We start from the raw sequence: 13536 nt of genomic DNA, 5'->3' as shown, positions 1-13536 counted from the left end.
TCTCAAACAATTTTCATTGCATGTGCCTTGATAGCATGCATTTCATTCCGTATTGATTTGCTTTATTGAGTTAACATCAATTATTTGTTCTGATGGGAAAATAAAAATGGAAGGAGCAGTAGTGGGGAATGCACCTCTTATACTGCCGAGCTCAACACGTACAGCCGGTGATGACACCAGCTACCTCCCCACAGATCTAAATAACACATCTTGGCACATATGGGTAAGTACAATTTTTATTAATCTAAAAAATGAAAAGATATTATAAAAATAGAAGAAGTAGAAAACCTTAGACAAGTTAAAATACAGAAAAATTTTAAGCAAAGTTATTTGAATCAGGCAATATTTAATATATCAAATATTAATAACTATGTATAAAGTAATCTAAACCCAGGACACTAACCATGTCAACAGGTAGCAGGTATCCTGACCACCCCCAGATTCCTTTGCAGGGATTAGTGTTCTCTGATTACACACATGGGCACCCCCTGGTTATAATAGTATTGTTTATTATTGATATTATAAAAATAACCATTCTGTAAATGATTACACATAATAAATAAAATTGGGACTATACATAAGAATTTGAATAATTAGAATTTCTTTAAGGACCACTTGTAACTTCTTCTGCTTGTTTCACAGACCTGTAGAGGAGAAATGAAATTAAAAAGAATGTATTTAAGACTAAGTCAGTAGTGCAACATATTAAAAAGAAAGCTTGGGATCTTAATGGTTTCCTCTACTCAGTACAAACATTTACAAAGACATTGACATTAGAGTATTACCTCTATTAACCATAATTTTCTTTCAGTATGTAAACTTCTGGTATACGAATATAAAATCCTAATTAGATGAGGGTGGCAAGGGAAAGTATCCATTTCTTTAGAATGTTTGATGCTCTTTTTCTGCTTTGTCATAGTTATGTTTTATATTTCTGATTCACCAATTAGACCTTAAAACATTTATGAAGAAAACTATCAATCTCCAAATTACCCACAAGTCTTGAAAGAATACTTTGCATATGGCAGTTTGTTCAAAAAAATATTATCTAGCAGAGGAGAGTGAGCAAAGTAAGGAAGAAAGGAAAAAGAAAATGGGACTGTTTTTGCATTTTTCCCTATCTGGAATGAATTATTACACCAACCAATCCCACTGAACTCCTTTTATCTGACTCCTTTACCATTACTACTGAAGGTAGAATTCTCTGCTTCATGCACTTATCTCACCCAAATGACTGTCACCATAATCATCAGCATTTTGTGTAAATAATTGTTCATTATATGTCTTCTTCACAATTTAATAAATTTCCATGAGAACCACAAAAGGTGCTGTGTCACCCATGATGGTGATGTGCTATTCTCTGGCATGGTGCTGGATGGATGGCAGGCTTTTATTAAATGTAATCACAACAATGATTGACAGTTCTTGGATTGAAGAACAGTGTGCCCATTTATCATACAAAGAACACTTGAAAGACTGAAGAAAGGACCGTATAAAGGTGTACCTACAGTGATGCAAGTATTGTCTACAACCCCAAAAGATAGAACCATGAAGAAGATGGCTATAATGATTCAGATTTTGGAGCAAAATAAGATAGTAATTTATTTTAGAACAATTTGAACATATTTTACAACTTAAGCATTAAAGTTTAATATGAAAATAGTATTAATGATCAAAGGACTATTATCATACCACACCGAGACAACCACAGATGGCATTTTGTCTGTAACCATCCAGACACTAACCTGAATTGTAAATTTATGATGTGTTTGTTTCTATTTACCATGTAGAACCAAAAATGAGTTATATTTAATACTTTGTCTTATGATTTGCCTTTTTAATAAAAAATATTGGGAAAATTTTCCCAATATTTTTATTTAAAAGGCACATATATATGTAATATATATGTTAATATCAGATTAAGTATATATATGTATGTATATATCCAACTATTGTATATTTCATCCTTCCTATTGGAACAGAGTTTTCCATCATATAGATTGGTATAATTTTTTCAATCAACTATCTGTTTGGTTTTTTTTTTTTTTGACTATCAGTTTCCCTTTTTATTTGCTTTTCATGTTTTATTGTGAAATTTTTCCCATGTTTTATAGTAAAACTTTTTTCATGTTTTACTAAAAATTACATGGCAATGAATATACTATGATTCTGAAAGCTAAATCCTGATGCATTGCAGGAATTATTTCTGTAGGTGATTCCTAATACAGACTGAATGGGTTACTGATCATCTAGAGAATAACAAAGATAAATGAGTATTAAGGGAGATAATGAAGTCCCCGTTACTCAAAGGTTCATGTGGAGTCTGGATGACCATTTGGTAGGTGTTCTGAGAGAAGAGACCAGCGTGGGATTAGGAGAGGAGCAGATGATTCGAAAGTTCTTTCCAGCTTTTACATTCTGTGGTCCTATTACATGTGGAGAAGAGACACTGCTGATTTTATATCCAGTTCATAGGTGGCTTCGTGTCCATGGATGTGACACTGCTCTGAGATGCTGTAACTCTAGGAGATACTTAATGGTGACAGAGTTCACAATCTGCACAGTCCAAGGGGTATGTATTTCAGCTCAACTCTATCTAAAATGTATTTTCCTGTTAAGGAGAAGGGATTTAAAATCCCCATCCCATCATCACAGCATAGGAGAATATGGACTAAATGAGGACATGAGACCTACAGAGAGAGAGAGAGAGAGAGAGAGAGAGAGAGGGAGGGAGGGAGGAATATTATGCAGGGTCCTTGGCACAAAATCTTTTCCCATTAAGTCAATAGGAGGATGGTTTTTAAAAATACGAACTTTGAGCAGTTGTAGATAGCACCCACAATTACCTGACATTGATATTAAGTGCCCTGAACAAACATACCAGAGTAGACCAGGGTAGGACAAGAAGAGCATGGAACACAAAGAAGATCAGCAGAACCTGCACAATGAAAGAAAAAAAAGTAACATGCCAGACCAGGATAAAATATGTTTCAAACACAATTCCCTGCCAGTTTCACAAATTCCTAGTGATAGCTCATTGAAATTAATATCAGAACTCCCCTTACCATATGCAAGGAACTGCAATTTACAATTAACTCTTTAATAGCATGTATGTTCTCATTCAACAATTCTGTCATTTTCAATTTAAATTTTTATCGATTTTTAAATTAAATATAGAGAGTGTTTTTATTATAGATGTGTACTGTGGGAAGACACCCTCTAATTTGCCTCCATGATTCTGACACCCAGCTTGGGTTTGGCAGGAAAGCCAGGCACCCCAACACAGCTTATTTAATACTGGATGTCTACACATTCCATATTGTGATATCATAAAATTTATAAATTCTACCATTATCATGATGCTATATGATTTACATGAGATAGTGTATATATACACACACATACACCATATTTATAATGCTGTGTGTATAATATTACATGCTAAACTTAATTCCTTTTAATGCAGTCCTGCAGCAGAAGAACATTCAGAAAAGATGGCTACTTTGAAGGAAGCAAAAAGTAGCGCTTAGAGGATAATGTGGCATGAATATTCTAGTTCAAAAGAAGTGTCAAATTAAGGGTAACAGCAGACAAACTAAGAAGATCAAAGAGATAAGCAATTTCAAATGTTCAAAAATTAATTCTAGATACACTAGAACATAGATACTAAAATAGATGGTCTACAAACAAATAGTTAATTAGTCAAAGAATTTTAGACAACAACTTACTACATCTGCTTTTTTGGAGAATCAAACTACACAAAAGTATATTAAAAACTCCTCGAAAGTCCTAGTAATAAAAAAAATCTATTTAACCTGATTGTCACCAAAATTATTTGATTTGGTAAAAGATTTTCATATAAAACTCATTTTCAGAAATTCTGTAAAGCTTCTGTTGGTAATTGCAGCTTCAATTGGAGTAAGATTTGATTTAATCTGTTGTTTCATACTTATCATAATAAAGCTCTTCCTTGGATATTGACTTGGCAGTGAGGGCATCCAGCCTGATAATGAATCCCTGTTTTGAAGTAGGGCTCCCTGCACTGGTGGTAGCCCTTTCCTTCTCACATGCATAAGGATGTAATAAATGAAGCAGCTTTAGAAGGAGATAAACAAGTAAGAGAGTAGTGTCAGGTTTGGAAATACAGATTAGAACACTCAATTTTTTTTCTTAAGGATTATGTTATAGGAACGGTTTCCACTGTTTTTTCTGTGAAAAACAGAAATCAACTATGACAATTAATCACAAATGCGTGTGTAGGGATTGAGGTAAATCCTATGTTAATGCATCACGGTCATTGCCATCCGGATGGAACTACCAGTACTCTAGAGCAATAGCAGGTTAAATATACGACATATCACTGAACATGTCCTGTTTTGTAGTGTGTGTTGGTAAACCCCTTATTATGTGCATGTGTGTATATTTGTAGATGTTATGGCCTCCCTGAGTAATCAGGAGACAAAGATGAAGACTCAGGCTCAACAAATCTGAACTGAATTTAATCATTTATTAAATATTTACTAAGTAAAGAGCCAATGCAAAAATATCTATGAAATAAATATTTGTTAAACACTTACAATGTGAAATAGGAATACTAAAACTGAATTTTTCTTAATAGATTGATTCTTAAATAGTTACAAGCAATGTATAAACTAAAAGCCTTATATAAGTAGTAGAAACATTAATACTCATTTTAAATGTTAACAAATGGGTAATCCTCCATGTCCCAATATGAAGGAGAAAGTCACATGTAATTTATGTTTCAGAATAAAAAGAAAAGCTATGTTTTTGGTCTGAAAAAATGTTTAATTATACTAACGATGATATACAGTTCTGTGATATTTAGTCAACATTTCAAAACAAGTCATTTTGAAGAAACTTGGCAGCGTGCTTTGAACAGTTGTTCTACTTTTAATAGCTTACTATGGGATTGAAAACATGCTTAATGTAATTACTAAACGCTATTTATTTTATTATGTCAAAATTTTAATTTTTATGTTTATCATATATGCCTCCCTTAATTTTCTGGATGACTTTGCTTGTAGATAGTAATTTGGAACACAGTGTAAATATAACTAAATCAAGTTGAAGTTTCTATTAAAAGCAGATTTCCTATCCAAATGTATCACTGCTTCAGTTTCTTTCTATGCTGCTCTTCCTTTTTCTCTTGTTTTGAATGTTTTCTTTATGATACATACTCTTTCAGTACCCAGTAAAATAATTCCTCCCTTGATGCTACCTATAAACACATCCCTTCCACCCATATATTTTTAGTTTTTAGAGATGTAATAAAATTTCAGAGTAGACCATAGGAACTTATTAGGTAGAATATAAATGGTATCTACTGTGTATTCTTGGGAAAGAATATTTAACAAATCACACTTTATAAAATCAGAGTAATAGTACCTACACCAGGTGCATAACAAAAACATTTAATAAATACCAATCTTCTTCTATTGTCTCCTCCTTTAAATATTCATATAATTTTACAAAAAAATCTTAATTTATGAGACAATGACATTTTAATTCCTAATATATCCTCCAAATAGATTTTGTGGTTTTATTTTAGACTTGGTGACAATTTTCCCAATTTATTACTAAATTAAGCTTCTATTAGAATATATGCTAACTATTCTTTCAGTTAGGAAGATTTATTATGCCATACTTTTGCAGTCCCATGCTTAGACCTTTCATTCTATCTTCATAAGATTTGGGTCTACTTTTTCTTCTATTAGGTGTAAGGTCTCTGGTCTAATGACTAAGTCCTTGATCAACTTAGAGTAGAGTTTTGTGCCAGTTGAGAGATAGGGTTTTAATTTCATTTTGCTATATATGGTTTCCAGTTTTCCCAGCACCATTTGTTGAAGAGGCTATATTTTCTCCAATGTATGTTTTTAGCTCCTTTGTCTAATGTGAGATAACTGTATTTATGTGGGTTTGTCTCTATGTCTTCTATTCTGTACCATTGGTCTATGTACCTACCTGTTTTTGTGCCAAAATCATGCCATTTTTGTTTCTATTGTTCTGTAGTATAGTTGAAGATCCGGTATTATGATGACACCTGTTTCACTTTTCTTGATAAGGATTGCTTTGGTTATTCTGGGTCTCTCACTTTTCCAAGTGAATTTCATGACTGCTTTTTCTATTTCTATGAAGAACAATATTTGGAATTTTAAAATAAATTGCATTGAATGTGTGTAGTGCTTTTGGTAGTATGATCATTTTGACAATATTAATTCTGCCTATCCAAGAACATGGTACATTTTTTCATCCTTTAAGGTCTTGTTCTGTAGTTTTCATTGTAGAGGTCTTTCACCTCTTTTGATAGATTGATTCCTAGTTGTTGTTGTTTATGAGGCTATTGTGAATGAAGTAGTTTTCCTAATTTCTCTTTCATTTGATTTATCACTGATATACAGGAATGCAATGATTTATGGGTATTAATTTTATATCCTGCTACTTTACTGAATTCATATATGAGTTTTTTGGTAAAATTTTTTGGGTCTCCTTAGTATAGAATTATGTTGTCATCAAATAGGGATAGTTTGATTTCTTCTTTTAATTTCAATCTTCTGTCTAATTGCTAAGGCTAGAATTTCAAGCGCAACATTGAATAGAAGTTGTGAAAGTTGTCTTGTTCCAGTTTTTGGGGGGGTGCTTTCAATTTTTCTCCATTTAGAATGATGTCCGCCTTGGGTTTCACATATATTGCTTTTACAATGATGAAATATGTTCCTACTATCCCTATTTTTTCTAGTGTTTTGAACATGAAGAGATGCTATATTTTGTCAGATGCTTTTTCTGAATATATTGAGATAATTATATGATTCTTGTTTTTAAGTCTATTTATGTGATGAATTATGTTTATTGATATCTGTATGTTGAAACAACCTTGTATCTCTGAGATCATGATCTTGATCATGCTATGCTATATTTTAATATGCTTTTGTATGTGATTTGCCAGAATTTTATTGATAATTTTTACATCTATGTTCATCAGGGATATTGGTCTAAAGTTTTTTTTTTTCCTTAATGTGCCTTTGTCTGATTTTGGGATTACAGTGATACTAGCTTCATACAATGAGTTTGGAAGGGTTTCCTCCTTTTCTATTTCATAGAATAATTTAAGGAATATTGGTGTCAATACTTCTTTGAATATCTGGTAGAACTCTGCTGAGAATCTGTCTGGTCCAATGGTTGGCTTTTGATGGCATCTTCTATTTCATTGCTTGAAATTGATCTATCTAAATTGTGTATGTCCTCCTGATTCAACTTGGGTAAGTCATAAGTCTCTAAAAATTTGTTGATGTTTTCAGGATTTTCTATTTTATTGGAGTATAAATTTTCAAAATAGGTCCTGCTTATCATCTGTATTTCAGTAGTATCAAGATATTTCTTTTTTCATCATGAATATTAGTAAATTGAGTTTCCTCTCTCTTTTTCTTCATTAGTATGGCCAAGAGTTTATCAGTTCTGTTTATTTTCTCAAAGAATCAACTTTTTGTTTTGTTGATTTTTTGAATTGTTTCTTTTGTTTCAATTTCATTGATTTCAATTTTGATTTTAATTATTTCCTGTCTTCTACTGTTTTGGGTGTTGATTTGCTCTTTTTCTAGGGCTTTGGGATATAATGTTAGGATATTTATTTGGAGATTTTCTTTCTTTCTTTGGGGGGGGATGGAGGGAGGGCACCGGGGTTGAACACAGGGGCACTCAACCACTGAGCCACATCCCTAGCCAAATTTTGTATTTTTATTTAGAGACAGGGTCTCACTGAGTTGCCTTGTCCCTCACCGTTGCTGAGAGACAATGAACTTTCCCCTTAAAGAGCTGTCTTCATAGTATCCCAGAGATTTTGATATGTTGTTTCACTATTGTCATTTACCTCTATTTTTTTTTATTTCATCCCCGATCCATTCATCATTCAATAGTGTATTATTTATTCTCCAGGTGTTAGCATAGCTTCTATTTTTTTATTTTATCATTGATTTCTAATTTCATTCCATTATGATCTGATAGAAGGCAGAGTTGCTAAGAGTTGCTTTGTGGCCTAAGATATGGGCTATTTTTTAGAAGGATCCACATGCTGCTGATAAAAAAAAAAAAAGTGTGTTTTCAAACATTGATGGACAGAATACTCTACATATGTCTGTTAAGTCTAAATTATTGATTGTTATTGATTGTATTATTTAATTCTATAGTTTATTTAGTTCTTGTTTAGAACTAAATAAACTTTCTCACTATTTATAGTAGTGAGAAAGGTGTGCTTAAGTCACCCAGTATTATTGTGTTGTGGTTGATTTGATTCTTGGAATTGAGAAGGGATTGTTTGATGTACATAGATGTGCCATTTGGGGGGCATGAATATTTATGATTGCTATCTCTTGTTGATGTATGATTCCCTTAAGCAGTGTGAGATGTCTTTCTTTGTCCCTTCTGATCAATATTGGTTGAAATCCACTTTATCTGATATGAGGATGGAAACCCCTGCTTGTTTACAGAGTCCATATCATTGACATGTTTTTTTCTTATCCTTTCACCTTCAGTCTGTGGGTGTCTTTGCCTATGAAATAAGTTTCTTGGAAACAGCACATTGTTATGCATTGGTTTTTAATCCAATCTGCCACTCTGTCTTTTGATTGATGAGTTCAGGCCACTTACATTCAAAGTTATTATCAAGATAGGATTTGCATTCCCAGTCCTTTTGGTTTATTTCTTGTTTTTAATTAGAATTAGTTTCTCCTTTGATTGACAGTTCCTTCAGTGTAGTTGTTCTTTGTTGGTTTTCACTTTGATTTTCATTTCTTCTTCATGAAGTGTTTTGCTGAGAATGTCCTGTAGTGCAGGCTTTCTAGTTGTGAATTCTTTGTAACTTTTGCTTAATCATATTTTTTGCTTCATTTTCAAATCTGAAGCTTAATTTTCCTGAGTATAGTATTCTAGGTTAGCATCCATTTTCTTTCAGAGTTTGATATACATTATTCGAAGCCCTCCTAGCTTTGAAGGTGGTCGGTGAGAAATCATATGAGATTCAAATTGGTTTCTGCCTAAACATAATCTGAGGTTTTTCTCTGGCAGCCTTTAAAATTCTAGCACTCTGTATGTTAGGCATTTTATAACAATGTTACTTGGTGTGGGTCTGTTGTAATTTTATATATTTAGGCTCCTTCATGCCTCTAGTATTTGATTTTCCATTTCATTCTTTAGGTTTGGGAAATTTTCTGATATAATTTCATTGAAGAGATTTTGCATTCCTTTGGTTTGTATCTCCCCACCTTCACATATCTCAATAAAACTTAAATTTGTTTTTTTTAAATGTTATACCATATTTCTTGGAAGTTCTGTTAATGGTTTCTTAACATATTTTTTAACATCTTTTCTCCATAAATGGCTTTGTTTTCAAGACTAAAAGTAATCCGTCCTGAAATTCTGTCTTTCAAGTGGTCTAATCTGTTGTTCATACTTTCCACTGAATTTTTGTTTATTGATTCATTCGTTTTTAGGGTTTCTGCTTGATTTCTTTTCAGAATCTCTATCACTTTATTGAAGTGATCTTTCACCTCCTGTGTTTTCTGATTTCACTCCTTACATAATCCTTTACCTTGTAGATGAGTTTGTGTACATTCTAAACTCTTTCTCTGAATTTTCCTCCACTCTGGTATCAATGGATTCTATTGCTGGAGCATCTTGATTTGTTTGGGACAATTTGTTCCCTTGTTTTGTCATGTTGTTGTGTGTCTACTCATCTAACAGCATGGATCTGAGGCAGTACAGTTTCTATCCTGTAGATTTATAGTTTCCCTGAAGGTTTCCAGTACCCCTCCATTAAGAGGGAGATAAATAATAGCATTCTATCTTCATATACCCTTTCTATTGTACCTACACAAGTAGTTTCCTCAGACACATGTCTTATCTTCAGAATACTATTTCTTGCCAGATCCAAATAACAAATATTCAACTAGCTCTTTTGAGACTATGCCAGTCAGCTTTTATACTAGTTCAAATAAAAGGAAATTATAGCAGTTGCTGGAGAGAATAGTCTATACATTGATTTTTGTTGTTGTTATCGTTTTGTTGTCATGAGTAAGTAAGTCTTCAGTCTAAACTAGGAGGAAAAAGGATAAAGAAGTTGGGATCCACAATGGTAAGGATGTAGAAGTACCAATTAGAAGCATGAAAAGTTACTATGAATTCTTATATCCTGGGAGAATACCTAAAAGTATTTTATAAGATGACCACAGATGCAATGAGAAAATTAAAGATAATATCTAAATTTTTAAAAAGTACTAAAAATGAACTACAAAAAAATGACAAAACAAAAAAATACAATAACACAAATCAACATATAGTTAAAAAGAGAAATAATAAAGAAATTTAATCAAGATACTCAGAATCTTACAGTCATAAATGAACAGAAGAAAAAAACAGGATGTGAAAAGATGTATTTTACATGAAGTTAAATGTCTTAATATATGTATAACTGGAGGCTATGATAATTTTAAAATGTAACACCCAATTTTTTTTAAATTTCTTCCAAGTGGTGGAATTGCATGCACTGACCTTTAATCTGTTATTGGTGCCACTTGACCAACAAATGGCATAAACAATACTGTGAGTTTCCAAGTTCAAGTTTCAACAAATGCAAGATTTTCTACTTTCTGTCTTTTGAGACACTCATTCTTATAATTCTTCTATAACAACATGAAAAGCCCAAATAGTTCATGGAGAAGTGAATAAGCAAAGATCCACCATCGGAGAAATCGAAGTCTTTGGTCTTTTACCATGAATGGACTTTTAACCAACAACTAAAACTTACTTATACATGTAAGTTAACCATTTTGTAAGTATATCCTCAAAACCAATTACACCACTCTAGCTCACACTTCATGAAAAATTTACAAGCCTTCCTTGCTAAGCCATGCTTAAATTACAGATATGTGAACTAAATAAATGATTTTTGTTTAAACCCCTAAGGTTTGGGGTGATTAGTTATGTAGCAATAATTGAATGGAAGAGAAGGCAAATAAATGAAGAGAGAGAAAGGGGAGTTAGGAGAATGAGAGAAAATAAGGGAACAATCCAAAGCTACCAAAGATATTAATCACCCAACCTCAATACAAAGAACTTAATGTTAAATAAACTGAGCTTAGTCATAGTTAGGCTCATCACAGTAAAGCTACAAAAATAAAAGATGACTTGAAAATCTCAAAAGTATTTGAAGAAGTAACTGTAATCTGACAATTGATTTCTCAAGATGATGGACTATCTTGAAATTGCCTAAATTAACAAAAAAAAAAAACTTTCTTAATATTTATACTCCATGAACACATCCTTCAAGAATAAAGAAGAAATAAATAAATGCTCAACAAACATAATGTACCACCTGTAATTACAAACTAAGAAAAAAATTAATTGGGGTTCTTTAGGCAAAAAGAAAGGAAATCCAAATTCAGTCTTAGAGATACAGGGAAAGCATGAGTAGCAACAAATAGAGTAAAACATAAACAAAGATTGGCAATTGTTATTACAAGAATAATAAAGCCTTGTGGTGTTTAAAATATACAGAGAATTGAAATGCGTGCCAGCATTTGTGTACAACTCAGAATAGAGATATAGAAGTTAAAATGTTTTAAGGGAAAAACACAAAAGGTCAATTAACATGAGACTTGTTAAGTAAATAGTACAACCTAAAATCTCAAGAATTGAGAATGAAAGAATGTTTAAGATGTGTATAACCTTTAAGGTAATAGAGAATAAACGAATAATCATAAAAAGATACTCCAATGAAGGAGGCAGGTGGTAACACACCTTAGAGGGGGAAATGAGGTATAAACTCAGTTGGTAAATTTAAACCCAACCTTCTATGATTTGGAAGTTAAATGTCACCTATTAACCCATATGCTAAGGGATTAATCCCCAGGGTAGCACTATAAGGAGGTGGTGGAACTTTTAGAGGTGGGACCTGGTGGGAGAAGGTCCTTATATCACTGGAGGCATACCATGAAGTAGACTGTAGGACCCTGGTCTCCTCCTTTTTCCTCTCTTTTGCTGCTTGGCTAGGAGATGAGTGGTTTCACTCTGTCACAGGAACCCACCCTGATGTGATGCTACCTTGCCACAAGCCCAAAAGCAATGTGGCCAATTCATCATGAAGTGGAACCTCCAAAACCGTGAGCCAAAATAAATCTTTCTTTTTATAAGTGGATTATCTCAGGTATTTTGTAATAGTGATGGAAAACTAACACATTAACGTTAACAATACTTAAGTCGCATAAATTCATAAATGAGTTAAATTTTAATATATGTTACAATTGATTTTTTAAAATAATCTAATTAGACATTGTTTTGAAGAAATGTGTCTGATATATGTGAATATAGAAATTCTGAAAAGTTAGAGAATGGAAAAACCTACTACATAAACACCAATCAAAAGAAAACTGTCATAATAATGTCACATAATGTGCAATTTAATGAGAACTAATTGTAAGGGATAAGAAAGAATATTTCATAATTATCAATGTTCCAATTAATCGTGAAGATATATTTCTAAATTTGTATAAGGCTAATAACATAACTTCAAATTTTAAAAAACACAAATTAACATAACTACAAAGAAAAATAGTCAAATGCATAATCACAATAGAAGGTTTTAACATTCATCTCTTGGTGATGAATAGAACAATACTCTCCAAAATATTCAGTAAGCAAATGGAGCACTTAACACAATCATCCAAATCCACATCATAGATATATAAAGAAAACTATACCCAACAACAGAATATAAGTTGCTTTTTGTTTGTTTGCTTGTTTCAAGAATTGGGTGCTTCAAAACAGTTGTCCAAAACTAATCATAAGCTGATTATCAAGGAAGTCTTAACACACTTCAGATAATTTAAACCATGTAGGCAGAGCTTGTTCTACAAACAAAATAAATGCAGGATAGAAATCGGGGGAAATGAACTAGAGAAAACATTTAAACTTTAGCCCAAATATCAGAAATGAAGAAAGAAAGAGAATCAGATAGGCAAGCATCTGTCTTAAGCTACTATTTCCCTGCCCAATATACTCTTTGTTTTCAAAACCCAGCTCTCTGCCACATTGGGTTCAGGTTCATGATTTATATCAATGAAACGTCCAAGACCTCTACTTCTATGTAGGTTTTGTCAATAAGGAGCCCCACCTAAGATAGAAGGAATGGAAAAGGGTAAATTCCCAGATATTTGTTCTGCTGGGTTCCTTCCCTCATCTTAATCTGCTTTGTCTCAATTATACTGTTATATTAGGTTCATGTACAAATAAGTAACAAAAAAATCCCACCATTATGTGTGCAATTATAATGCACCAATAAAAAAATGTGGCAAATATCTCGTTTGTCTCTCAGTTGAAGGTTAATGTTGAAGTTTATTAGACAAATTATCTCAAACATGACCCCATTTTTTTCCGCCCTCTATGTGGCTTTAATATATTAGCTGGTAAAAGATAGTATTGTACTTCCTCAACAATACCTCTAAGAGTCTTGTATTTGATTTGATTCAT

At 32.5% G+C, this 13536-nt stretch overlaps 1 protein-coding gene across 1 annotated transcript in view; it reads right to left on the bottom strand.

Moving 5' to 3' along the window:
* Positions 1-604: 604 nt before the first annotated feature.
* Positions 605-13536, bottom strand: part of C7H8orf34 (chromosome 7 C8orf34 homolog) — a 394600-nt gene continuing 381668 nt past the window's right edge. The window contains 2 exon segments of the mRNA XM_026407762.2: positions 605-644; positions 2878-2938. Of these exon segments, the coding sequence (XP_026263547.2) occupies positions 605-644; positions 2878-2938 (101 nt within the window).

The sequence above is a fragment of the Urocitellus parryii genome, chromosome 7 (genome assembly GCF_045843805.1).
Source record: "Urocitellus parryii isolate mUroPar1 chromosome 7, mUroPar1.hap1, whole genome shotgun sequence".
In the NCBI taxonomy this organism is placed as follows: domain Eukaryota; kingdom Metazoa; phylum Chordata; class Mammalia; order Rodentia; family Sciuridae; genus Urocitellus; species Urocitellus parryii.
This window is presented reverse-complemented; position numbering and strand designations above follow the sequence as displayed.